Source organism: Fukomys damarensis, unplaced genomic scaffold, assembly GCF_012274545.1.
Source record: "Fukomys damarensis isolate Sample0158 unplaced genomic scaffold, DMR_v1.0_HiC HiC_scaffold_16, whole genome shotgun sequence".
NCBI classification, from domain to species: Eukaryota; Metazoa; Chordata; class Mammalia; order Rodentia; family Bathyergidae; genus Fukomys; species Fukomys damarensis.
The window spans coordinates 23,012,157-23,040,100 of record NW_022900928.1 but is presented as its reverse complement, the minus strand read 5'-3'; the positions used below and the strand labels follow the sequence as shown (position 1 = coordinate 23,040,100).

Below are 27,944 nucleotides of genomic sequence, written 5' to 3'. Positions count from 1 at the left end.
AATCCCAGGACTACTACAAGACTTTGCTCCCTGTTACTATCATCCTCTAGTCACTCTCCAGATTTTATGCTCTTTGAAGGCAGAGATGACATCTTATACCACCCAAATTCCCTGTACCAAAAACAATGACCAGCACAGGTGGCAAGTGCTCATATCCTTGTTAAATTAAAAAAAAAAAATCTAGATTTAAAATTCATGGTCATATGAATTCTCCCCTCTTCCTTATCCACTCACAACCACTCACCAAAGTTCACCAGTACTTCCTTCCCATTTCCACCTTACCAAATGCTTCCTTTTCCACTATTCTAAATGTATGCTTCACTGGTCACACTTGCATTATGAAAGAAGCCTCCAAATGTTCTGCCTGACTCCCCTTCTCCTAGCCTTAATTCATTTCCACCAATTTATGCATCTCTCCACTTGCAGATTTAAGAACCTCCAGGGGTTTCTCGCTGCCTAAAACATCACAACTTCTACCTAGCCCAACTTTCACTCTGAGAACCTGTTGCTCTAGCTAAATCTTTTCAGCCTTAACATCACTGTTCACCTGACATTTAAACCACTGATCCAACTAGTCCCAAGATGTTTCCTGACCACAAATACACCTTCCGCATCTCTGCCTGCCTAAATCTAACCACAACAAATGTCATACATATCCTTTACTAAGTTCTAACAATTTATAACCTAGAGACTACTCTATCTCCTTGCCTGTCTTTAAATCCTGAAGCAGATTTTGCTGGTACTATTGATTTGGCTCTTACTTAATAGAACAATGTTCTAGCCTCTGACCTAAAGTCTGAGAACAAACATTAAGACTCCACTTTTTTACAACTCTCCAGTGCCTGGCACAAGGTTTCACCTTTAATAAGAATTCATATAACCTGAGCTAACAGCTGTCTAGGCAGGGCAGGGAGCAGGGTGATGGAATAGACCTCACCTAGGGGATCAGAGCGGCGGGGGGCAGGTCCTGTTGTAGGACCCTCAGCCCAGTCCAACTTGCCACGGGCAATGAGGTACTTCTTGGCTTTGGATAGCAGTGCTGGGAAGTCTTCCTGGGAGGATGCAAAGCTCTCAATCTTATTCTTCACAGAGCCCAGCACCTATGAAGCACAACTTGATGACATTTCTGGTGGTTTACACTGATGCAGTCTTTTCTAGTCCCACTGGGCCTGTTCCCAGCCCACCCAGGGTCACTCCAGCTGCGGGCCTGGCCCACCATGGAGCCTGGACGCACCCATGCATGCATGCATCGCACACCTGCAGCAGGGACTTGACACTGGGCTGGAAGACCATGTTGGTGTTGAGCAGGAAAGAGCGGAGCAGGGGCTGGGGGTGACAGGCCAGCTGGGCCACCAGCCCCGTCAGCAGGAAGTTGACATAGACGGAGTTCTGCAGCATGTTCTCGAGTTTGGCAAAGAGCACAGCCATGAAGGGGCCTGGGGGGGTGGAGGTGGGCACAAGGATACAAGGCCTGAACACAATGCACATCACACACATTCCTCCCCAAAACAAGAAACCCCCACTAGATGAAAATATGTCTATGTTAGTCTCTGGGAATGCTGGAATGTCCTGTGACACCTATCATGGAGAAAGTAAGATGGTAAACACCACATGAAACACAAGAGTCTAGAAGCTGGCTTTATATACATTCAAGCTAAAGAGCCAGATCTCAGGCTCCAGAATCACAGATACCTCATTTCAGATTTCTGCTTTACCCTTTTCTAGTGAACCTTACTTGATAAGGCTCTCCATGCTTTACTTTCCTACTTGGAAAAATAAGAAAATATACCTACTATATAAGGTAATTAGAGGATTAAAGTTATATTAACATAAACTATTAAGATTAGGATCTGGCAAATTTTACGTATTGTTAGAACTATAAGCTATACAATACTTTCTCAGTTTTTTAAGAAGCTTCATCCAAAAGGCACAAAAGAAAAATGAATAGGCAGAGAAAGTGATTAGGACCAAAACATAGAATCAGGTTCCACATAAGACAAAGTATCACAAACTTGGTCAAAAAGAAAGCAAGAAACTATAGTGAACACAAAGGGGTTATCTTTAATATTTATAGTTAGAGGAAAAATCTCTGGAGGTCCAGAAAAGACATCAGCTCTTTGAGGAGCTGGGACCAAGAAGGTGGAACAGAACATGTAGCAAAAGGATAACTTCATTCAGAGGCACAGTAATCTGATTCATGGTGGCAGAGAACAGAAAGGATTAACATTAACTACTAGGAGAAAGATGCATCACTAGCATTAGGACTCTAGCACCAACAGTCTTTCTGATCAGGAATTTTTTGGAAGAAAGGGAATGTATCTCAGAACTGAACTATGTATGCATTGAGACAGGAAAACAATTAGGGGCAACAGGCAGAAAATCCTATAAAAGATCATAGAACATTTACTTCAAATGTCCATAACTAGCCTTAGTTTAAAAGTAACTCTAGATTAACAGGATCCTAAGATAACCCACAACTTTATTATTTCATTCCTCTCATTGCCTGGGGTCCTCTTATAAGAGACAATTCAAAAAGCTCATTTAAGTTTACAAAGAAGAAAAACGAAAGAAGCTTGAATTAATACTTTAAGACTGGTTTAAAAAACAAAAAACCAAAAACCTGCACACCTCGTCCTAGAGGTACTGAATGCAAAGGAGCTGAGTGGAAGATAAATAAATGAAAAGATGTTTTCTGTTGTCTGAAAGCAAAAGAAGTTAACTCTAGAGCAGAAGCTGCAGTGCTATACAAGGAGGATCCTAGGCCCAGGAAGACCAAAACTGATTAAAACGGTGCCTAAACTGAACATCATAATTAATATAAGCAACTAGAAGATGAAAGGTTCCTTTGGTCAACTTAAATCTGCCTTGAACCCAGAAATGATAATCCTAGTGAAAATCTACCATTTGCTGAGTTCTCACAATATACCAGCATTGTAGTGATTTATATCCATTAAAGGCAGAGATGGGATGCCAACTTAAGGTATGCTTCATCCAAATCCTACGATCCTCACTTTAAACACTGCATTGATTGCCAAGATTTTTTTGTTTTCCCTGGCATGGGAATACAATGTGAGGATTAGAGCAAGACAAGGGTTCAACTGGCTCTTAAAGAGTGAGCCTCATAGGAAAATGGATACATATTGAGGATATACTCCTAAGTGACATAAATAAATCACACATGTGTAAATACCGAATAGTTTCTCTGGTGTGAATAAACTATAATAGTACATAAGATCCTAATGAGATAACTGACAATGTGAAATAGGAAGAAAAGGGTTAAAAGTGTAGAGAAAGTGGGAAGGGTAGGGGAAAGGTAATAAGGGAAAGGAAAAAATAGGAGAAAATGAAAAAATGGAAATAAAATGTTTGTAAATGGGGAGGGGAAGGAGGGGGGGTGAAGGGAGGGCAGGGACAAGGGGAAAAAATGAGAACCAAGACCTGTCATGTAAAGGTACAAGATACCAATAATGAATGTAGCTGTACTGTATGCCTAAAACGTACCAATAAACTCAATGAGAGAAGAAAAAAAAAAACAGTGAGCCCACCCACTCAGGTCAGGTCCTCCAGCTACAGAAGCATCCTGGAGGACCCAAAAGGACTCATCTAGGGAGCTCAGGGCCATACTGTGTTACTTGCACTCAAAAGGTGTTTCACTTTCTCTACATGTATCCTTACTTCTAGTCATAAATCCCTAAGGCATTCACACGGAGAGGTCAAGGCAACCAGGAAAGAACAAGGACAGTGGACAATTAGGTTCTTCTTTAAAGAGGCAGGGAAGAAGGAGCTGAGTGATGAGGACAGAACTGACTTCAGGGAAGGAGCTGAGTGACAAGGACAGAACTGACTATATAGGATATAGGAAGACTGACACAATACTCAATAATAACCTGGCATACCAGTGACAACAACTGAGAACAGAGGTTTACATGTACCTCTCACACCAGACACACGTCTTCCATACAGTTCAGATACATTTTCGTGATTCAACAAAAAACAAAAAATAAAATATTCTAATCACATATCTCAGGAAATGGCCAGACTAGGGGAAGAGGAAGAACATGCACATAGGACAGACATGTAAGGCTCAAACAATAAGTCAACACTCAAACTAGCACAAGCATGGAAGACAGATAAATACAAGGACATAAGTATGACATGATATGCATCTGGAAGGGATCCAGGCAAAATGCATGAGGGCTAGGCAAGTATACAGAAATGACATAGCCAAGAAGTCTCAGAAATCAGCACAAACATGTCAAGAGCATGCAAAGAATACACAAGGAGAAGTCCTAGGCTAAGTAGCTTACCAGTGAAAGGCTGGCTCGGCAGCTGGTTGAGAGTCCGAAAAGGGCTGCTGAGGAAAGGGCCAGGGGGCTCAGGGGGACAGGTGAAGCTCTCGTAGGCCTCCTCTTCCTCAAGAGGTAGTGGAGGCTCTAGAGGGTGCTCTGAGCCAGCTCCACCATTGCTCAATGCCACCTCCAGCTCATGGAGCTCTTGCCCAAAGCTCTCTAGTCCTGCCATACCCTCAGAGGTACCCTCTAGCAGTTCCCTGGCTCCCTCCTGTGGCACCAGATGGGGCACCAGACGAACCTTCTTGGCTCCCTCAGGCCATGGTCCTGGCACTCCATTGAGCTGGGGAGGGGGCACATGGCCAGGACCCTCCCCTACACTCCCAGAGAGCCCCCTACTCCCAAGCTCTTCTTCCTCCCCTTGCCCCACATTGTCCCTGTCCTCAGACAGTAGGCTGCGTTTCTTAGTCCGGGAGCCAAGAGGACTGGGCTCAGGAGGGGGACGCTCGCCATCATAGGGGGCAGACCAGGTACGGCAGGCTCGGACACAGCGGTCCACACCACGGCGCGCCTCACGCAGATACTCCAGGTAATTGTCTTCCAGCTCACCAGGCTCCTCTGCAGGGCTGGGCCGTCGGCCAGGGCTGGAGGCTGGGGATGCAGCAAGCCCTGGGGAATGAGGGGCTGGACCTGGGGAGTCAGAGCCACCCAGGCTCTGCTGCCGAAGGAAGAGAGCCAGACGAGACGGTGTGGAGGGCCGCGGCACTGTCACCACAGAAGAAGAATCAACAGTTGGGCTTCCTGGGCCTTTAGAAGGGAAAAGAGCATAAGAGGAACCAAGCAGACAGAAGTCTGAGAGGAGAAGTAAGATACATAAGGAGACTAAGACAGAAGGTGATAAGAAGGTAGAAATATAGAGCCTATTTTGATAGCTGACTCTCCAATCTCCAGATTAACCTCTTCCTCATCTACCACCCCTTTTCCCCTCCTCACTATTACCACCATCAAAGAAAAAAAAAAAAAAAAAAAAAAAAAAAGAGTATAGGACTGGAGTGAAGAAAAGCTTTGCCCAGAAGTTCAATCCACATTTCTTTGGTGAGGTTAAGGATTCTTCTTGCAAAATCTCTCATCAACTTCCCCCAACAAAAAAAAGGCCACTCATGGTCACCTCCCTCCCTGCACCTAAGCCCCATCTTCTTGCTAGGATCACCCAGAACCAAGCCATACCCATGATGTCCTCCCTTCTCCCTGCCTCTCTGCTAGGCCCACCTCGTGCCCACGAGGCATGCTCTGGACGGGGTGGGCTGGGGGCACTGTGCCGACAACAGCGTGGGATTAGGGAGAGAAACTTGTCAGCTGCTCGTCCATAGAGATCCACATCACGTACAGCTGGCTTCTGGCTCAGCATCACATGGTTACATGGAACAAGATACCTGGGAAAGAGTATAAAGGAGGCACAGAATGTATTAGGAAGAAAGCAAGCCAATAAAATAAAATAAAATGGCTAAGCCATGCTCCAGGAAGATACTCATGAGGAACCCCAATACAGTTATCACTTCAGCAATGCACAAGGCCCTGAGGGTCAGCCATCCCTCAGCCCTGCCCCCACAGGTACCTGAGAACCAGCTGCAGCAGCACATCCTCACAGCTGAGGTTCAGGAGAGTCCTGAAGAGACTCAGAGAGACCATGCAGAGCTGGGGGATGGGGAAGGGAGGGAGTCACCATAAGATCTTTCTACTCTCCAAACTGTTCACCAAATGATAACTTCTCCCCTAACCCTCAAGTCCAAGCAACCACTCCAAGAGCAAAAAATGTGCACAGGGCCTACCATATAGTAGCCATTCCAGTGAACTTTTGGAGTAAGACTGCACTATTTACACACAAAAATGAATTATGTTAGACCCAACGGTTTCCTCAGATCATATATATAACAGCAGACTCTCTGGGCATATATGCTGGTGAGACTCTAGCAACACTAGAATGAAAGCCCAAGAAGAGAGACATTGAGAAATATTGTGGCCAAGTGAATGACAAACAGGAAGCAGCAGCAATAGTCTAACCAAGTGAATGCCTGTCAGCAGGGACAAGAGCAACACCAAAACTGGATGCCCACCAACAAGGACTGAGAAGAAACTTGGAAAAGTCCCAACTGGGTAATGGGTGGAGCTGTGAACTTGGAGTGTGAGTCACCTCTCCAACCCCATGTGTGTCAGAAGGAAAGATAAAAGCTTTAGGGAAGCTGACAGGAAAAGGAAAAGGTAGATGGGTTCAGATTAGGGGAAACCTTTCGTTTTAAAAAAAGGAAGAAGGCTTGTTAATTTCTGGCTAGGGAAGAAAAAAGAAAAAAAAGACATACTAAGTTCTCCCTCACTCCTCTGAATCCCTATAGCATCTTCTCTACACTTATGAAGCAAGTATGTCAGACACTGTATGCCCCCTCAGACAACTAGTAAGTTACAGTCTAGGTGTTAGCTGTTTGCTAATGAACTGTGGGAGAATTAAAAGTCAACCACATAGCAGGAAAAAGATGAGATAGCAATTCACATTTTGGCAGCATGGTTGTTCAGGAGGCTGATCTTAAATGACCACTTGAACTAGCAATGTAGAATTCATTATGATAATTATTATGATAGGTAGAAAATTATTATGATAGGTAGAAAAGTAGTCCTTCAACGATATCCACATCTTAATCTCCTGAACCTATAAATATTCATTTGCATAGTAAAAGAGACTTTGCAGATGTTGTTAAAATTATAGAATTTGAGCTAGGTGTGGTGGCACACGCCTGTAATACCAGCACTTGGGAGGCTGAAGCAGGAGGATCACTGCTGAGTTTGAGAGCAGCCTGGGCTAGTGAGTTCCAGGTCAGTCTCAGCTACATGGTGAGACCCTGTCTCAAAAAACCAAAAAACAATAAAAAAAAAATTAAAAAAAAAACAAAAACAAAAAAAGATTATAGGATTGGAGATGGGAGATTATCCTACATAAACAAAAAAAAAAAAATTAAAAAAAAAACAAAAACAAAAAAAGATTATAGGATTGGAGATGGGAGATTATCCTACATTATGGGTTCAATCAAGTCCCAAGTCCTTAAAAACAAATCTTTAGTGGATGCATAAAAGAGGAAGAGAAATTCGAAATATGACAAAAATGTAACCCTCACTTCTAGCTCTGAAGATGAAGGGGCCAAGAACCCTCTGGTTGGCTCCATAAGCTAGAGTGCATTGCTAGCAAAAAAACACGAGATTTCAATCTCACAACTATAAGAAAATCAATTCTACCTACAACCCAAGTATGTACTCTAAAACTGTAAAATAATGCAATCTGTTATGAAAACAATAGGAAACTCACCCAGATAATCAAGACACACAAACAGACTACATAGAATGATTCGCTTCAAGGTACAAAACAGGTTTAATGAGTCACAAAGTCAAGCCAACAATTTAAAGCTTGAAATGACCACACAGTAGAAAGGAAAGTATCTACATGTCTAAAACAGGGTCAGAAGAGATCTGGTTCCTCCAAAAACCATAAATCAAGAAGAAATACTTCAAGGGTCAGGAATTTAGCCTAGTGGTTCTGGCACCTGCCTCTCAAATGCAAGGACCCAAATTCAATCCCTGGTACAAAAAAAAAAAAAAGAAAAGAAATATTCCAGCCGGGGATTTAGCTTAGTGGCATCACACCTGCCTAGCAAGTGCAAGATCCTGAGCTCCATCCCTGGTACCAGAAAAAAAACAAGAAGAAATACTCCAAACATGAAAGGCTTCTAAAACCAAAGGATCAAAAGAAGACCAATAAGGACTTAAGACAATGAGAAATAACAAAGAGATTAGGGATAAGATTAAGAAAAAAGAAAGAGAGCTGGGGGAGGAGGGGTAACCTGTAAAAGAATGTCAACTGTTGCTAAACACAAACAAGACATTCCACGAGGTCAAATGTAAAACTATTTGCCTAATTTCAGCAGAATGAATAACAAAACTGCTATTGTCTTTTTAAAATTAAACCTTTAGAGTCCAAGGCACCTCTCCAACTTTGAATTTATATCAATAAATCTTAATTCAAAGCATGTATCATGATTATTTTTAAAACATTTTAAAAATACAAACGATTTCCAAAGACTATATAATCCAAGAGATCTAAGATCTTAGAACCTATTGTTGTTGTCATCCTCAAAGTTGCACAGATGATTCTGAACCATAAACCTGGTTCAGAAACACTGATCTAAGCAGATTCAGCCTGGAGTATTTCAGCCTGCACCTATACAAAGAATAGCTAGCTATCCAAGAATCTCACTGACCTGAAACTGTTCTACCAGATACATTAATTCTAAAAGTTTTCTAGAACTTTTTGCTGTTGTTATTGTTTTGATTTCTTTTGGTACTGGGGATTAAAACCACAGTCTTCACACTGAACTATATCCCAAGTCCTTTTTTTGTTTTATGTTGAGCCAGGGTCTTGCTAATTCATGAAGTTGCCCAGGCTAGGTTTAAACTTACAGTCCTTCTAGAGAGCTGAGATTACAAGAATGTGCCTCACGATGCCTGGCTAGTTTTCCAGAACTCTTAATAACTGAAGAACTTTTATTTAAACACAAACATCCAGGAAACTTCAATTTTTGTAATTAAGACAGGAAATAAAAACGGCCTCAGAGCCAAAATAAATGCTACAAAGTCCACAACTAAACTAATGCTTTCTCCCCCTGGAAAGCCTACAGATCTTTACTACTTGAAAACTATTTACTCCTATATTATGTTCAATCCTACTGAATCCAAACCTGATGAACAAGGCATGTACAATGGGGGCGGGGCAGGGGTAACTAGGGATTGAACCCAGAGCCTTCACAATGAACTACATACCCAGCCCTTTTTTATTCTTTATTTTGACAGGGCCTCACTAAACTGCTAAGCTGCTCAAGCTGAGCCAAACTTGCAAGCCTCCTGCCTCAGCCTCCCAGAGTGGCAGGATTATAGGCATGTGCTACCATACCTGGAACAATCCAAACCTTACCTGTCTCTTTTTATCTCATTTCCTTCTTTCCTTTGTTCACTACATCTCCAGTCATACTAGTCTATCATCTTACAAAATACATTAAGCTCTTGCCCTATTCAGTGTTCTTTGCAGGGTCTCTATCTAGACTGTTGTACTTGGTATTCACTAGACTAACTCCTTCATGACCTTTATGTATCAGCTCAATGTCCTCGAGAGGCCTTGGCCATCCAATTCGTTTCTAAGCATACTGTTTGTTTTTTACATAACACTGACCACAATTTTTAGTTATTTTATTAATGCGCTTACTGGCCTATCTTCTCTATAAAGTAAGCTCAAAGAAGTCAGTAATGTCTACCAGCAATAGTCTATCATTCAATCCTCAGCACCAGCAAACAGCATGGCACAGAGTGAACATTCAATAAAAATGTGTACATAGAAGGAATGTAAATAGGTGGGTTGATATGTTCCTCTAGTTATAGTTCAAATGCAGCAAATGCAGAGGAGAAAGAAGGTAAGCATACTAGTGGTACCTACACATCATGGTATCATTGTAGAAGAAGATCCAAAATGATCTCAAGTCAACCACTGCAGGCCACAGTGAAAAGCAACTAAAAAGAACCTCAGAGCAATGTTACATCACAGGTGTTACAAAATGGCAAAACCCAAAGTCATGATGAGTACTCAGGCAGAAAAGAAGTAATTAGGTTCTAGATTAATGTAGTAAATTTAATTCTGTACCCAAAATGGCTAAAAGTTTAATGCTGGAAAATATAACCTAATCCTGAAGTGACAAGACAAAAACCAAAGGAGAGTAGAAACACCCTCTGAAAACTATTGACAGACAGAGATGGCTCAGCCACATTAAGCCAGGACAGAGGTAAGGGCCATACCCGGGAGTTGCTGCCAATACGGGCAACGAGGGTGTCAAGGATGGTGTGGGTGTCATGCCGGTGTAACAACAGGAATCGCAGGAAGGTACGGAGCAAGGCAGGCTCTGAGATACTACGTAGGAAAAGTTCCAGATAGGCAGTACTGGCGATCATCTCCTCCACAGAGGTCTGGATGAGAGGAAGGGAAAGTTTGGAAACTGAGGAATTCTCTGAAAATACAAGTCATTTTCCCTGGGTTCTAAGGAAGAACCAGAAGGAGACAGGGAAAAAAGGAGGAGTATCCCCTCAACACTGCCTGCCTCCCACACTGGTTGTGTCACTGAAGTTCACCCTGTAGTTTAAACCCAACATGACTTGTCTACTGTAACTCTCACCTTGTGCAGGGCAGGGCCCATGACAGGCACGAGGAACCCATTATGGATATAATCAACCAGCTGTTTCTGCACCAGAGGGTGAGCCACCTATAGCAATGAAAGAAAGGGGACTTTAAGGAGATCACTATATGGAAGGAAGTAGAATGGTGTAACACGAGAAGGCAGCCTATCCCCAGGATGCTAGAATAATAGAACTCCAGGGAATTCATCCCTTCACATCTTCCTAGAATGACCAAGGACCTACCACTTAAGCATGCCAATCCTACCTGAATGACTGCATTGCAAAACTCCAGGGAATTCATGAAGAGTGCAAGGGCTGGTACTCCTAGCCAGTCTTCCCGTCGTAGGCAGTGCCAATCATCCCCTGGAACCTCAATCTTTCGTGGCAGTGAGGAGTACAGGGCACTTAGCCCTGTGGCCAGCACCTAGGGGAGGTTACCAAAGACTCAAAAACTATAAGAGTACGATATGGAAACCCTTAGTCCAGAATTTTCATGGCAGTGGAGGTAAGAACTGTTATCAAAGCAGGTATTTACTCAATGTGCCATGACCTCATCTGGAACATTGGTTCACAAAAAACATTAGTACCTTCCCTACCCAGCTAGGCCTATGTTTCACACCCATTCCAATTCCAGGAGCTGCTTTCAAATCCAGGGGGTACTTTCAGGAGGCGATGCCCTGGTACCTAGCCTTTCCATATCTCCTGTATAGATTGCCCAATGTCCACATGCCATAGCCTCCCCGCCATACTGCTGCTAACCGGGCAGAAGTAAGAGTGATCTGCGATGTAGCGGCCCACAGTAGGGCTCCCAGCTGACAGAGCCATGAGCAGAAGCAGGGCATCACGGGCCTGCTGGCCCAGTGTGCCCTCTCGATGGACAAAAGGAACAAGGCGAGAAAAGAGGAGAAGACGTGGAGCAGCTCCTGGCTCAGGAGGTGGTTGCAGGAAAAACTCAAGCAATGAAGGCTCCTGGGCCACACACACACACAGCTGGCTGAGAAGTAACACCAGGCCTTCATCCAGTGCAGGGCTACTAGGTACAGGGCGGCCACAGGCATCCAAAAGGGTCAGCAGAGCCTCACGAACTGGACCATGCCGCAACAGGGGCTGGCGAGCTTCGCTCACTAGCATCTCAAATAGTTTTAATTGTTCAGCTCGTCGTTCCTCCACCCCATCTCCAAGCTCATCCCATTGCAGCTGCCATGCCAACACACGGGTCAGCAGATCTTCACGCAGAGCAAACTCCAGCAGGGGCCCAGGGCCGGTGGGGGCTGAAGGGACTGCACGATCCTCTGCCAGCAATGTTAACATCTGGTAAGTGTGGTTGCGCACAGCACTGAGATCATCTGCACCTCCAGGAGCAACCCGAGGGCCTTGCCGCTCCAGGATCCGCAACACCTGGGGAAAAAAAGATGGAAGGAATGGAAATGGGATAGTCAGAACACAGAACACATGTCAGGACAAGTCAGGTGACCAATGAACTAGGCCCTTTTGGCATATGATCTCCTACCTGGGACCAGTGATTCTTGAAGACCATGAGGCAGGTCTCAGGGTCAGCCATGACAGGGGCCTGAAGACTGGCCCCTTGAGGTACACGGTGCCCAGGGCCCCGGGAGGCCAGTCTGCCCAGCCAGTTCATCCTTTCCATAAGGCAGACTGGGCAGGGCCAGCAGCCAGAGGGTTACACTCTGAGGATATGCCAGCTGGAGGCTTTCTCCACTTCTGTCTCCAGTATGCTTCATCTGGTCTGTAGAAGCCAGTAACTGGCCATCGAGCCAGAGATTACACCAGACTGGAGTTACAAGCCCAAAGGTCACTGTCCAGTCCAGACTTGCAAATCTAATTCAAAGAGAATAGAAAGGATAAACAAAAGCTTACCTCTTTTCACTTGCTAGTACAAACAACTCAGAACTACCACTCCACTGAATATTCCACTCATTTACACATACTTATACAGAGAGCTAGTACCAGAAACTTAACATGTTTAAAATAAAACTCATGACTTCTACCACCAAAACTCTTATTCCACCAGACTTTTTCATCTCAATTAATGATACCAATATCCACCTAAATGTTTAGTGTAGACATTATCAAAAGCCTGTGCTTCATCTTCACTTCTTCTTTTCCTCAAAATTTCCAGTTCAGCAGCAAATCTTATCATCTCCACTCTTAAAACATGTCTCACTATTGCAAGCGCTTCCAGTCTGATTTCCATACTTTCATTCTTACCCTCTATAGAGCCTACTTGCCACACAGCGAGCTGGGCAATATTTTTAAAATATAAATTACATTACAGCTCTCCTCTGTTGAAATCCTCCAACAATTTCCTGTCATACTAATAATAATCTAAATTCCTTACCTTGGTTCCTATAGAGCCTGTATGACCTAATTTGTATAACTATCCTTCATTCTCTTCATTCATACTTCAGTCACACAGGCTATCTTGAATACCGTACTTTCTGTTCCCTCTGCCTGGAATGTTTTCTTGCTCTTCACACTGCTCTCGTTGCTCAGTTTTCAGATGTAATCTTTTCAGAGAGGCCTTGCTTAACAATTCTGTCTAAATAGTTCATCTTCCCACCTTTACTTTCTAACTTCCTAGTCCTATTATCTAAAATTAGTTATCCATCTTTCCCACTAAAATATTAGCATTTTGAGAAAAGAATTTACCCTGACATTTTTAACACTGAATCCCCACTTCTGTGGTAGTACCCATGACTCAATAAATACTCATTCGATTAATGAATGCTTAGGTAAATAAAGAAGAAACAAAAAGTGCCAAACTTGCTGCTGGCCCAGTTTCTTCTCCATCAACCCAGTACCTCCTCATCAGTATTGTCTCTAAAGAGCATAAAATCTTCTTGGGAAAAGTATGGTTCCGTTGTCCTTCCCTTTTATACTCAAAGAAGGGTGAAAAAAAGAAACCTGAAACCAGGAGATAACTGAGGGTTCGGGTTATACTAACCAAAGGTTATACTAATCAACACTTTCTTTCTCACAATTACTAGATCACAACTATGTACCGACTATGCTAAAGGAAAGATGACATAGGACAGGTGACAGTACTATAAAAGGCAATATTATAAAAGTGACAGTATTATAGAAGTCAGGGCTTACTCACTTATTAATTCAATGTATGTCCATACAAAGTAGTAGAAATTGTGCTAAACAAGCAACAGAAATATAGAGACGGATAAAAACATCTGGGAGAGCCCACACATATATACCAACAAATATAAATAGAAATATTTACGAAACTGTCAGAGGGGCATAAAGGAATTAACTTTGCCTGGGCTGTTATACAAGGGTTCCAAAGAGGTAATATCTAACTTAGATCTTTAATAGTGAGGTACTGGCTATGGAGAGAATTAAAGGACAGGCTTTTTCTTTTCTTTCCTTGAGATAGAGTCTCAGTATGTAGCTCAGGCTGGCCTTGAACTCAGTAAGAACTCATGCCAGGCTGGTGTTGAACTTGTGGCAATTCCTCTATCTCAGTTGAACAAGTGTTGGGATTACAGACATGTACCACTATGCCCAGATGTGCTAGTCTTTTTTAATATTTAAAACAATATAAACAAAATATGGTACTGAGAACGACTGTGACAAATTTATAGAACATCTGAAAGTTTGGTGTGACTTAACCACACACTAGAAAAGAGATACAACACATTGAACTGAAAGGTAAATACAGGTGAGAGTTATAAATATCATGCTAAGGGATTTGGATTTTATTTATTACACCCTAGAAACAAAGGTGATTTTTTTTAAACAAGGAAATGAAGAGAACAGTGCTTTAAAAATATGTTAGAAAGTAATTTAAGGTGGAGCAGAAAGAGACAGATGGTAGTGAACAATTTATAAGATGCTTCAATAGTATCTTTAAAAAAAAAAGTAATCTGGGATCTACCTCTATATTAACATGTTCCATTCAATACTGAAAATGCTCAGACTTGTATCTGCCAATAATTTATATTGTAATGTCTCTGCTCTTTTGACAAGAAGTTATATTATTCATTCTTCTTTGAAATCCCAGTACCAACACAATGCATGGCATTCAAAAATGTTTGTGAAAGGGCCAGGGGATTTAGCTCAGTGGTGCCGCCGCAAGGTCTGGAGTTCGATCCCCAGTACCAAAAAAAAAAGTTTATGCAAGTGAATGCTGACTTAATTATAATAGCTAACATACTATGCTAGCTATGCAAGGTAACATAATTAGCACTCACTATGTGCCAGGCTCCATTCTAAGCTCTACATGGAGTCGCTAACTTAAACTTCATAAAAATCCTATGCATATTACTATACCCACTTTACACATGAGAAAATCAAAGCCCAGAGAAGTTAAATAAATTGCTGAGTTATCCAGCTAGTAAGTAAGATGCAAATGCAGCTAATCTATCAACAGACTGATTGAATCACAAAGCAAAAACAACAAAAGTTGCCAAAGGAAAGGAGGATAAGAGATTATCAGTAAAAGATAATGCACTAATCAACAAGGAATACATTATCAAGGGGAATGTTTTAGAAAAGATGATTACAGTTTGGGACACATCAAATTTTGAAACACCTACAGGATATTTCATGATATCCAGAAAACAAGTAGAAATTGAGTTTGAATGAGTGAAATCAAAACTAGAAATTCAATGTTACCAGTGTATATGGGTAATAGATGAAGCTATGAAGTAGATGAAATTATCCAAGGAAATCAGTAAATCATTAGAAGAGCAAAAGGTGAAATCCTAAGGAAAACCAGAATTTAGGAAAGCAAAGAGCAGTCTTTAAATAAGACTGTGAAGGTAATAAGAAATAGAAGAAATCCAAGGAATAATGATCTAGAAAGAAAGGAAAAGATGGTTTAAGAAACTAAGATCAGCTAGGCATGATGGCATACACCTATAATCCCAGCACTACAGGGGCTGAGGCAGGAGGATTTCAGAGTTCAAGGCCAGCTTGAACTACATAGGGAGACCCTGTCTCAAGAAAACCAGAAGAAAAAAAAAAAAAAAGAAAGAAACTGGGTCATCCATACTGTATAGATCCACACAAGGATGTAAAATGAAGATTTAAAATGGTCTGCTTTTAAGTTTTTAATAAATCTAGGAAAACACTATAGCTTAAAAATGAACAAATCAAAAGCTTGTAAGACACACTTTCAAGAAATTCAGTGATATGGGGAAGGATAAAAATAGGTCAAATAGCTTATAAAAACTTGGGTGGGATGTAGTCAAGACAGTTTTTATGTTTATGTTTTGTTTTAGGATGGGGAATCTCAAAGGCATAAAGTAAGAAAAAAAGCCTGAAAAAGTGAGAGGTTATAAATATGTAAGATAGGGATAACAGAAAAATAAGGTATAAGCAGTGATGGTGAACCTTTTAGCACTTTCAATGATACAAACAGCCTGCTGCAGGATGCATGCCATAGGTTTGCCACCACTGGCATAAGGATTATTCTGAGAAAAAGTTTTACCACTTCCTCTGAGAAAGAAGGTAAACAGTTAACAATTTAGATAAATATGCAAGTAAAGATAGAGGAAAGTTAAAATAAACCATTCCCTCCTGCTCCCACCCAAAAACTTCCCTCTATCATTTAGCCAGGGGAGGACACTGGAAGAAAAGACAAAGGGTGAGAAAGTGGAAGAGTCACAGTACTAATCCTTGGGTCTTTCAGACTTGATTTCTTAGGAACCACTGGAAAAGTACTTACTTATGTTCCCAGGACTTGAAGTCCCAAGCAGGCATGGACTAAAGAAGATAAGGCCAACAGAAAAGTGACAAGAACTCTCCCCTGTCACCAGTCCCTCTTACTGTTATTAGCCCTGAGACATTTAAACTAGCCCTTGTAGGCATTTTTAAACCCTGACCATACTTTTGTAAATACAGTCCCTTTAAAAACACTTCTCAAACTCAGCTTGGACCATCAGCCACCTACAAGGAGTCTGACCAATTAAAAATATTACTGTTTACAGAATACTTTCTCCATCATACCTCATTTGAGGACTGAAAATATAAACCCTACAGTCAAATAAGAATAACAAAGTACTACTTACTAGTAGGTAAAGCTGTACCTCTGAAATCCTTCAAACAAAGATTTGAATTACTATCTATCATCTTGCAGCTATGTGATTTTAAATAAACCACTTCACTATCTGAGCCCCAGATTCCTCATCAATGAATTCCTGATGAAATACTGTCAACTGTAAGATAACCTACGTATCATTCCAGGCATAAAATGAGTACTTGAAATGACACGTTTCTTTTCTCCTTCCTTTTTCTCATCTTGTCTACCCAAGGTGTTCATACCTCTGAGAGCTCTAAGCCGCTCTCATGTGCTCATCCTTACCACTCTCATCACTTTCACACTCACATCCCAGTAAACTGAAGAAAGGCCAAATTTCCAGCCTCAGCAAAGTAAGACCTTATAATGTCCAAAACTAAACTGCCTCTAGTTTCTAAAACTTAATTATCAAGATTATCAAACTTCTCTTACCTTGCATAATACTTGGGGCCCAATAATGTTCAACTGCTTAACCATCAAAGAGCCCCAAGAATGACTGGCCTGTAGGACCTTTCTCCACTGCCTCCTCATCCCTTTTCAGAGATCTCAAAGATTCCACATAGGAATTGGCAACTCACAATTCAAGCCAACATTTAATCTAGGCCCTGCTTACATACTGAAAAAAACATATATATGGCCATAAATTTCTGTTCCTGTCACCTACTTAGATTCCCAGTGAAGTTTAAAACAAGACAAAGAAGAGTGCAGTATCAGCAACCTCTAAAGATGTCCTTTCTGCCTACAGCAAAGGGCAGAAAATGGGTAGACTCCTCTCTCTTTCCAGATTTCTCCTCTGGCTCAGCCACAGGGTAACAAGGGGAAGAAGGACCTTATTATTCAGGCTCACAAAATGCTGAGGTCAGACATTTCATTTGGGTCCAAAATATAGCTTCACAGGCACACAAAGCAAGAATGTGAACCAATCTAGAATAGCAGACATAGAGCAGTAACTGGTTCAACCTCAATTGTGAACCTTTGCCCTGGGAGAGGCAAGAAAAAGAGGAAGCTGGGGGCAGGGACATACCTGCAATGCCTGTAATAGTCAGGAAGAGACCAAAATGACCTTCCAAGAACAAATCAGTAAAGTCTTAAAGTGTATCTCTGTCTAATGGCTCTTCCTAGGCAAGAAAACTAAGACACAGTATGAATGGCTTGTTAAGCCAATTATTGAAAACAGAAAAATTTAACAACCTCATAGATATGCAAAAGGAAAAACAAAACAGAAGACCCACTTCATAGGAAACTAGCAATCTAGAGCTTAGCCCTCACATATTCTCCCTGTTTTTCATTCCTCAGAAAAATCAGGTTACAGCCACAGCACATCCCCTCTCCTCCCATAATACCACCTCTGCTTCTTACGGGGATCCCCTCATCTGACAAAGTGGATCTCTACCACACAGTGAGTGACTCCCCTTTACAACAGTGAATCCTCGGGTTATCTCCACCTCCGTTTAGAGTAACAAAGAAGATATCAAAGAGAAGGTGAAAGTGATCATAAAGGATAAGCAAAGATCACTGGGCAGGGAAGAAAAGGCATTCCTAGTAAAGGAGGCAGCTACTAAAAAAATTTCAAGGATCAAAAAAGTAACTTTTGTCAGAGAACTATGAACAATTAATTCAAACTAGAACACAGAGTAGGGAGTGGCAGGAGATAAGGCTAAAGAGGTGGTTTGAGGCCAACTAAGGCCATATTAATGAATTTGGATGTTGTCCTACAAGATACAAAGAGCCAAAGTTTTTCTGCAGATAAATTCTATGATCATATTTGTACTTTTAGAAAGGTCATTCTAGGCATGAAATAGAAAAGAGCAAATTTTAAGGCCAGGGACTGTTAAAAAAAAATCAGATCATAGATGAGGTGAGCTAAACTAAAGCTTTAACAGTCAAGATGTGACAACTGAGATAAAGAGAGTTAACAGAAATGTATTAAGATTTTAGTCACTGACTTCACTTCTTTTGGTGAAGGAGCAGAAAGTATGGAAAATGACACTGAAATCTTCACCTGAATTGAAATTCGACATAAAGTGCAAAAATAGCCTTTCAGGGCAAATACAGTAAATTCTGTTTTAGACATGTTACTTTTCATATAACTGTGGAGATGAAAAGAACACTGGATACATAGAGACTGAGACTAAATAAAGAGAAGTAATCATCTCATTACATATTTTTATATTTTAAATTTTCTCTCTAAATTCAAACTATCTTTTCACCTGTTTGTTTCTCCCAGTAAGACTAAGGACTCTGAGATGTCATAGGACTATGACTTTATTTTTTTCTATAAAATGAGAGCAATGACAGAACAGACTACATGCTTAAGTAGTATTTTCTAGATGTGTAAATGCATAAATACTGTATATGAATGAATGAGTTTGTTCTCCCAGCATTTATCAGACTGCCTGCACATAGCAGGTAAGGAATAAATGGTTACACATCAGATCACAAATACGTTTCTAACTCTGTATCATCCTCATCTATGTTTTATTCTCTCAGACCTACCAATCAACTATATGTCATAAGTCATAATCCATTATAATTAATGTACTGCTATTTTGACAAAAGATTTGATATAGCAAACAATAAGCTTACCAAATCCAGCACTTTCTCCAGTACCACCAATAATTCAGACAGTCCCTAAGAATCCTTTAACGTGTGACTGAACTCATCCTATTATTAAAAGCAATATAGATATCTATTACTATGTCATGGATATAGTACTAAACATAACTACTCCAACACTCTCAAAGTCCCTTTAATATCATTTAAAAATAGAACAATTACAAATTATAAAATACACTTTTTGCTGACTATAAGGTCCTCCACACATCATCACAACACTTCCTAAATATCCCATGCCCTTTGCCCCATATTACCTTTACACTATTACAAATCGTTTTATAGAGTCACTCTCTCAGGAGACCAAATTTTGAGTTCAATTTTGCCACTTTATCCCTTACGACCTCTAGCTTATGAATTTGATTCCTCAACTATAAAGTAAGAACACTTTCCTTTGCCTACTTCACAACATATCTATGTAAATCCAGTAAAATTTGTGATTGCTTTGCAAAGCATGAAACTGATTTCATAGCAAAAACACTATGAAAGCATGAATGCTGTTCAGAAGTTATACAGAATTGCCATATAAATACACACCTCAACATAAAACAAGTCATACTATTATCACCCTAAATTTCAGGATTTCATGAATTAGTAGAAATAATCTTTTCAAAGTTACAAATTTAAAATAGAGTGTCACTTTCTATTTTGACAAAAACATTTTTTAAAAAGTAATCATCTATCATCATCATTATTTCATTAGTGCAAGAGCACTTTAACACCAACAGGGTAGGAAAGATAATCTCAGAGTAAATTTAGCATTATGGAAAATTCACTAAGCTGTCTCTATTTCTTTCCTTCCAATTTATATAGATAAAAACTATCATGGTCGTTGGCCCAATATTTAAGAATCATTATTCTAGCCAGGCATGGTGGTGCACATCTGTAATCCCAGCACTCAGGAGGCGGAGGCAGGAGGATCGCTGTGAGTTCGAGACCACCCTGGGCTGGTGAGTTCCAGGTCAGGTCAGTCTCAGCTACATAGTGAGAACCTATCTCAAGAAAAAAAAAAAAAAAAATCACTATTCTAAACTGTATTGTACATATAGTCCTATAGAGTCCTAAGACAGGCTACCAAAGTTTCCATCAGTATTAAGACCAAGTTCCCCTCCAGAGATAATCAATTAAAATATATCATAAACTAGAAGAGTTGGTTCTGAGGCTGAGACTTTGGAATATAATGGGGGCTGTGGCTGCCCCTAATTCTCAGGGAATGGTCTTTGGGAAAATCAAACTCTTCCTACTCTTGAGGAAGTCAAGAAATCTCAGTTCTATGACAGAATGTCAGCAGAGTGGAAAATTTAAGGGTATGAAAGTGGCCATTATCACTCAGTGAGTCCAACTTTCCCAAACTTTCATGTGTGGGTTGGTGGGGAAAAGGGGACTAATAAAATATTAATAAAGTGATCCCAATTACAGGGTCTGGAGGGAGACATGAATTCCAAAGAATTAAGAAAAAACTTTTAGGGTGGTAAAAACGTTTAGCATCTTGATAGTGAGACAGTGGTTCCACAAATATGTATATATGTCAAGACTCAAGTGTATATTTTAAATATGAGCAAGTTGTTGCACATAAATTTCTGTCAATAAAGTAGTTTTTTAAATTTAACTTTTAAAAAAAAAGGAGAGCTAGGCCATCCTGTTTGGTAGCCTAAATGTATAGTGCTACATATAGCTAATCAGGCAACTCACATGAAAAGTTGAATCAGCACTGAAAGTAGTCAGTCCAATATAGATAAGGTCAGTCCAATCATAGGTAAGGCACAACAATGGATTACTATACTACTGCTCAGAAGCAGGAAGAGAGAAAACACAAGCAGCCGTAATTTAAAAAAAGAAAAAGAAAGAAACTTCATGAACAGCCTCCCCTTCAAGTCTGCAGTCCAGAAGAAACTGGGGCCCCAGTGATTACTCTATTGACTGAGCCTCAAAAATGATTTTTCATTATCATAGTTCCTATTGCCCATGATGCCTTTTTATTTCTCTCCCTACAAAAATATAGAATCCACTGGGGTGGGAAAGCAAGCGCACAGCACTTTCTATCCACGCTGTCAGAGTTTAAAACTACTGCTCTCACTGGGCAGGAAAATCCACTGGAGGAGACCCAGAACCAATCTTACACCTTTATCCACGACTCACAATCTTCCTTCCTCTTCCTCGCTCTGCCTTCAACTCCTGCGTCAACTCGCAGCCACCCCTAAGGCTCCCACCTTGACCCTTTACTCTCCTCACTGTCCTCGCACGGGCCTTTCTCCCTCGTTCTGTCCCAGGACTGTCCCTCACCCGTGCCCTCAGGAGCCCCAGTCCCTTCGGATTCCGTTTTCACGAGTTCCTTCAACCTGGCCCCTCAGAAAGCACCCCGGCTCATACAACCGGGCCCTAACTTGTCCATTCACCCCAGCCTCTCATCCTGCTCCCCTACCTTAGACACAGCCCCTTACCACCTGCCAACTCCTCACCCCGTCCCCTCACAACCAGTAGTCACCAAAGACGGTGCCATCATTCACCAGTTCCCTCATCCCTCACGCGCCTCTCGGGCCCTCTGACCCACGCGTACAGTTCACTCACTGAGCGCCGAACTGGGCCAGGCCCTGTTGTCGCGGATGTGCTAAGGTGAGTTCAGGCCGCCGCCATCGCTCTTCAGGAGCTCAAGCCGCGCCCCGCCCCGAGCCACACGCAGCTCGCGCCCCCGCGCGCCACACGTAACCGCCCAGGGACGCCGGCCTGGGCAATGACGTGACAGCTCATTGGCTGGGGGAAGCAAAAGCCATAGCGTCGACGCTTGTTTCCTGGCAACGGCCGAGCGCAGAGGCGGGCTGGTCGACGGCATTCGGAGGAAGAAGTACCGCCTTCTCCACCAGATTCCGCCCGTTCCCGCTGTAAACCCCGCCCCCCAAGGAGAATCCGACGTATCATAGGGGGCAGACCTCTGGAGAGGCGGGAGGCCCGCAGGTCTAGGGCGGAGCCTGGGGAGGAAAGGTCGAACCAGAGGGCAGAAGGCGGGACCTAAAAAGGGATGAGCTTTTTAGAGGCAAAGCAAGCCAGAAGGGCGGAGCGTAGGAGAGCAAAAGAAATGGAAGAACTAGGGTAAAAAGGCGGAGCCGCGGGTCCTGGGTGGTGTTCAGGGCGGAAGAATGGGCGTGGGGGCGTGGCTAACCGAAAAGTGTAAGCCTAGGGGAGGAGTCAATAGGTAGGCAGGCCCTGCAGAAAAGCGGAACCCTAGAGAACACTAGTTCGTTTTTGCCCTCCGTGCACGCACTGTGTGCGTGGTACCTTAGTACTCCACCAACAGCCACCTCTCCTGCGTCCTGCAACAATTATGTTGTGTGTTGCTCCGTGACCCTTCGGATATAGTTTTAGTTGGTCAAGGAACAAAGATTAAGCGCCTACAGGACAGGCTGATGTCCATATCCATTAGAGTGACTCTCTGCCCTCCAGGAGCTCAGATCCTTAACCAGGCACAGAGGATTGCGGCGTAGTGTAAGCAGTGCTGTAGTGGGAGAACCATCTAGGAGCAGCACTTAACATGATTTGTGTATACAGAGGCTGAAGGGAAGGAAGGACGAAGGGTTTTAGGGAAGACTTCCAGGAGAAGATGCCATCATCTGAGCTGAGTGTTGAGAAACAAGCAAGAGTAAGATAAAACTAAGAGAAATGGAAGTTTGAGACAAGGTCTGAAGTTTCCAGGATTGAGCCAGTACTATCTGGTTTTGATCTTTGTCCTATAGTTATACAAGATGATAACATTAGGGAAAATTGGTAAAGAGTTCCTGTATTATTTTTGCAACTTTTTTATAAGCCTAAAATTAATTCAAGATAAAAAGTATTTAAAAGAAAAAAGAAATTTGTGAATATGCATAAATCTCTTCTAGACCAAAACAAGAGCCCTATTAATGCTCCTTCAGCCCTATGTCCCTTTCATTACAATCATCTTTCTCAGTCAGCCAATTAGAATCTTGCCAGCAAAATTGTGCTAAGTATCAGAGACAAAAGGTATGGGACATTCTCCTTTCCCTCCAGAAGCTTACTTACAGCCTGGCAGGGGGAAATAGTTAGGGGTAAACAGGTAGTAACAGATTAAAAGTTACAACCCAAAGGACTAGCAAGGCAAGACAGGATGGAACGTGCTCTGCAAACCCCAATCATAGTGTGTCTGGATCCTCAGGAACATGCAGAGAAAATATCAGATGGGGCTGAAGACAGGAACAGAGGTCAGGCACTGGAGATCATTGTAAGTCCTGTTAGGAATTTAGATTCTACACTTGCGGTGGAAAGAAATAAGGAATTTTATCCGTGGTCAGATTGACAGTGCACACTTCATACACTATGTCTCTCTTTTGTGCTTTTCACATTCCCATCTCTATACTAATTCCTATTCATCCTATAGAACCCATCTCAGTTGGGAATCTTCCTGTGGACTATAGTAGCTCTCTTTGTACCCACCTAATAGAGTGAGTGTCCATCAGTACACTGGCAATGACTGTGCCCGTGTTATTATCTGGTCTGTGATTACCTGTCTACCCTTAACTATTTCCCCTGCCAGGCTATAAGCTTCTGGAGGGAAGGAAGAATGTCCCTCTCTTCTGGTCTCTGATACTTAGCACAGTGTTGGCCTGGCCCATAGCAGGATTCTAACTTGCTGACTGAGAAATGATGATAGCAATGAAAGGGACATCGGGTTGAGGGAGAACTAGTAGGGCTCTCGTTTGTGTCTAGAAGAGATTTATACATATTCACAAAAAGAAAAAAGTTTCAAAAGGCTGAAGATCCAGAAAATCCATGGAATGGTTGGTGGCATTAGGCACTAGAGGTAATAGAAAAGGAATAAGGGCAAAAGCACCATAAGATGGCCCCATCCCACCATCCAGAAGGAGGTCAGGTGGATACAAATAAAGATAAAAGTATAGAGAGTGAACCCAGAGCTCACATCTGCTATGAGAGGCATCTCTTTGTCCCTGAAGACTAGTTTAGCACCTGACACAGATAAGCCATTCAGCAAATAGTTGTCAAATAAATAAATAATGAGACCCAGCAGACAACCTGCACAAAATAAAACAGTTTGAACCTACATTGAAACCCATATCTTCTGCTCTCCAGGGCCCCTATGTAGCTCAGCTTGCAGTTAAAGGAGAGGAAAACGAAGACAGAAACAAGGACCAAGTATCCTTTTGAAGCATGCTCCCTGTTCCTTCTCCAGAGACCTCATTAATGGTGTTTAGCTGGCAAGTGTGAGCCTATGCCTGGGAGACAGGGCAGGGTGCTAGAGCTACACTGCCTCCACCCCTTCAGTAACTGCTAGTTCTGGTTGTGTTGCTAAGGGCTTCAAAGGCAGAGGGAAGTCACAGCCGGAGCCCAAAAGCAGCCTCTTCCTGGCAGTGAAGCACTACCCCCAGTGGGCAGAGGGCAGAGGGGCCCTAGACACTTCAAGTGCCCCAACCCGGCCACAAAACCATGAGCCAGGACAGCAAAGTGAAGACAACAGAGTCCAGTCCCCCTGCCCCCTCCAAAACCAGGTGAGGAGTCCTAGTCCTCAGTATTAGATCTGTTCTCCTTACCCCATGACCACAGCATTGAATGTCTGGTGAATCAGTGAAGCAAAGTCTCCCTTTGCTTGCAGGAAGAGACTGCCTGTCCTGGATCCATCTGGGGATTACTACTACTGGTGGCTGAACACGATGGTCTTCCCAGTCATGTATAACCTCATCATCATCGTGTGCAGGTTTGGCGGGGTCACTGAAAGAGGGTCTTAAGGGGGGATGATGGCTAAAGAGTGAGGCCAGGAGAGGTGTGGGCCCTTGGGCGGTTCCCAAAGGAGGGGCAACATCCATAGAAGGGCTCAAGACAAGTAATGGTCCTGGCAGGACTGCCTTACATACAGAAAGAGATTCTAAGCCAACCCTTCCTGTCCCGGCCCCACAGAGCCTGCTTTCCAGACTTGCAGCATGGTTATCTGGTGGCCTGGTTTGTGCTGGACTACACCAGTGACCTGCTGTACCTACTGGACATGGTGGTGCACTTCCACACAGGTCAGTGAGCCCCGGGGTTGGACAGAGCCTTTTGTCCCATTTTTCCCTTCCTAAAGAAAACCTCTTATTAGTGAGAAAGGGGCCCCCTCCACTTTCACTTGCCTCTGCCTCTGCTTGACAACATAGCTGTACTCACCCCAGAAACCCTGGAGTGGCTTTGCCCACCTCCACCCTGCCCCTGTGTCTACCTCCATCCCCTACCCTGGCCTGTCCACTTTCACCCACAGTGGATCCCAGGCTGTCTCATCCTTTCCTCCTGCTAGGATTCTTAGAACAGGGCATCCTCGTGGTGGACAAAGGTAGCATCGCCAGTCGCTACATTCGCACATGGAGCTTTGTGTTGGACCTGGCTTCCTTGATGCCCACTGACCTGGTCTACGTGCAGCTAGGCCCACACATACCCATGCTGAGGCTGAATCGCTTCCTTCGAGTGCCCCGCCTCTTCGAGGCCTTCGACCGAACAGAGACCCGCACAGCTTACCCAAATGCCTTTCGCATCGCCAAGCTAATGCTCTACATCTTTGTTGTCATCCACTGGAACAGCTGCCTGTACTTTGCCCTGTCCCGGTACCTGGGCTTCGGGCGTGATGCCTGGGTATACCCAGACCCAGCACAGCCTGGCTTTGAGCGTCTGCGGCGCCAGTACCTCTACAGCTTTTATTTCTCCACCCTGATCCTGACTACTGTGGGTGACACGCCACTGCCAGCCCGGGAGGAAGAATACCTCTTCATGGTGGGTGACTTCCTGCTGGCCGTCATGGGTTTTGCCACCATCATGGGTAGCATGAGCTCTGTCATCTACAACATGAACACCGCAGATGCGGCTTTCTACCCAGATCACGCGCTGGTGAAAAAGTACATGAAGCAACAACACGTCAACCGCAGACTGGAGCGGCGAGTTATTGACTGGTGAGATTGTCAGGTTCCAGATCAGGCCAGGGAGAGGCCCAAGGTAGAACTTAGTTAGGGAGGCATCATTCTCAATACCCACTGGCCAAAGGAACCAAAATGTGGTATTCATTGGTAAATCTGTAGGAGGGTTTTGAAAGGCGTTTCTTCAGTGAGGTACTCTGAGCTTCTGGGAAAGGATGGGAAAGAGACTGATAGGAACTCATGCAAGGAAAGGATGACATGGAGGATGGGAATGGGAGGGGAATGGGAGCAGCCACTTCCTGGTAGGACTCAGAAGGCTCTGGAAGGAGTGAGTAGAGATGGCCAAGGTGTGGCCAACAAGATGGCTGACTCTGCTATGTTAGTGCATACTGTGTTCTGAACAAAAGGAAGTGTCATACAGTGGGGGAGCCTGTGAAAAAGGCTCCCTAAAAGGATGAGAGCCTAGTGGCTAAAGTGGCTATCAGTGGAGGTGGTATAAAACATTGATGGTGGGTGGGGTGGAGCCTAATAGGAGGTAAAGGTATATTATCCCTTGTCAAACAGTGGAGGCTTCCAGGATTTGGGTGAGGTAGAAGAGGCCAAAGCATGTATTTGACCAAGAAAGCCGACTGTCATGCACCCCCAAGACCATTGTGAGAAGAAGTAAGTGTGGTCAGGCTCTTGGCTGAACTGAACTCTGATAGGAAGCGTCATGACAAGCATGTAGGGGGCTGGTGAGAAAGTGACACTGTCCCTTCCCTCAGGTACCAGCATCTGCAGATCAACAAGAAGATGACCAATGAGGTAGCCATTTTACAACACCTGCCTGAGCGACTGCGGGCAGAGGTTGCTGTCTCGGTGCATCTGTCTACTCTGAGCCGGGTACAGATCTTCCAGAATTGTGAGGCAAGCCTGCTGGAGGAGCTGGTGCTGAAGCTGCAACCCCAGACCTACTCACCTGGTGAATACGTATGCCGCAAGGGGGACATTGGCCGAGAGATGTACATTATCCGCGAGGGTCAGCTGGCTGTGGTGGCAGACGACGGTATCACACAGTATGCTGTGCTTGGTGCAGGACTGTACTTTGGGGAGATCAGCATCATAAATATCAAAGGTAGGCACCCCAGCACTTATGCCAGGGATGGGGCTGAAGAGAGACATGGTCATACCAGGACCAAGAATGGAACAAGGTACTACCTCAAGGCACACATAAAGGAAACCTGAATTTACCTGAGTCACTACGGGGGTCAGGAGATAAGTGGGACAAGGAGTGCCTGAAAAGAAATTAAGCCAAAGTCAGTGAGCGGGTTGGGTCCTTGGGAGAGAGAGTGGACATGCTCTGTGAGCATTGACTGCAGCACCAACAAGCCAGTGGAAAATAACAAAGGTGATAGTAATTTCAGTAATATTATCACATGCTCACTACATGCCCCATTCTAAGAGTTTCAAATGTTTCAACTCATTAAATTCTCACATAACTCTATAAGATAGGTCCCCATCCTGTCCTCTTTGAAAGATAAGGAAGTTGAAACTCAGAGCGGTTTGGTAACTTGCCCAAGGTTACATAGGGGATAAGTACACACTCTTGGGATCAGTACAAGGAACGACTTTCTCACAGCCAACTGAAAAATAAAGAGAGGAAATTCCCATTTATTGGCCATCAACTACAGAGCAGGCCAGGTTTTGTACAGCAGTTCATTTTTTCCTTTCATCATTCTGTGCAGTAGGAGTCGTTAAAGAAACTGAGGCCATGAAAGTACACCGGCACTGCATGAGATTAGATGTGCTGTAGACCTGCTCTCCTAGCCTGAGGGTCTGAACTTCTCGTGGGTG

General features: G+C 43.2%; 2 protein-coding genes across 15 annotated transcripts in view; one reads left to right on the top strand and one right to left on the bottom strand.

The window, feature by feature from the left end:
* Fam160a2 (family with sequence similarity 160 member A2) overlaps positions 1–22,008 on the bottom strand; it is a 32,271-nt gene extending 10,263 nt beyond the window's left edge. For 3 of the 7 annotated variants that reach the window (XR_004517437.1, XR_004517438.1, XM_010644265.3), the window contains exons 1-11: positions 21,781–22,008; positions 12,058–12,386; positions 11,307–11,945; positions 10,813–10,971; positions 10,547–10,633; positions 10,173–10,340; positions 5,905–5,984; positions 5,559–5,722; positions 4,308–5,096; positions 1,258–1,436; positions 938–1,100 (exon numbers count right to left, since the gene is read on the bottom strand). Coding sequence is in view for 5 of the 7 variants with exons in the window: in XM_010644265.3 (XP_010642567.1) it covers positions 938–1,100; positions 1,258–1,436; positions 4,308–5,096; positions 5,559–5,722; positions 5,905–5,984; positions 10,173–10,340; positions 10,547–10,633; positions 10,813–10,971; positions 11,307–11,945; positions 12,058–12,195 (2,566 nt within the window). In the remaining 2 variants the exon portion in view is untranslated. Of the gene's footprint in view, positions 1–937; positions 1,101–1,234; positions 1,437–4,307; positions 5,097–5,558; positions 5,723–5,904; positions 5,985–10,172; positions 10,341–10,546; positions 10,634–10,812; positions 10,972–11,306; positions 11,946–12,057; positions 12,387–21,769 lie in introns of those variants that run through there. The other 4 variants (XM_010644266.3, XM_010644270.3, XM_010644267.3 and 1 more) reach the window with 4 other exon arrangements.
* Positions 1–27,944, top strand: part of Cnga4 (cyclic nucleotide gated channel subunit alpha 4) — a 37,865-nt gene that overhangs the window by 7,017 nt on the left and 2,904 nt on the right. The window contains exons 1-8 of one of the 8 annotated variants that reach the window (XM_019210657.2): positions 22,020–22,164; positions 23,378–23,443; positions 24,310–24,440; positions 24,531–24,725; positions 24,830–24,931; positions 25,132–25,238; positions 25,502–26,147; positions 26,876–27,225. In XM_019210657.2, coding sequence (XP_019066202.1) covers positions 24,664–24,725; positions 24,830–24,931; positions 25,132–25,238; positions 25,502–26,147; positions 26,876–27,225 — 1,267 coding nt within the window. In that variant the 5' untranslated portion in view covers positions 22,020–22,164; positions 23,378–23,443; positions 24,310–24,440; positions 24,531–24,663. Of the gene's footprint in view, positions 1–17,895; positions 17,999–22,019; positions 22,192–22,222; positions 22,300–23,377; positions 23,444–24,309; positions 24,441–24,530; positions 24,726–24,829; positions 24,932–25,131; positions 25,239–25,501; positions 26,148–26,875; positions 27,226–27,944 lie in introns of those variants that run through there. The other 7 variants (XM_019210660.2, XM_019210658.2, XM_019210656.2 and 4 more) reach the window with 7 other exon arrangements.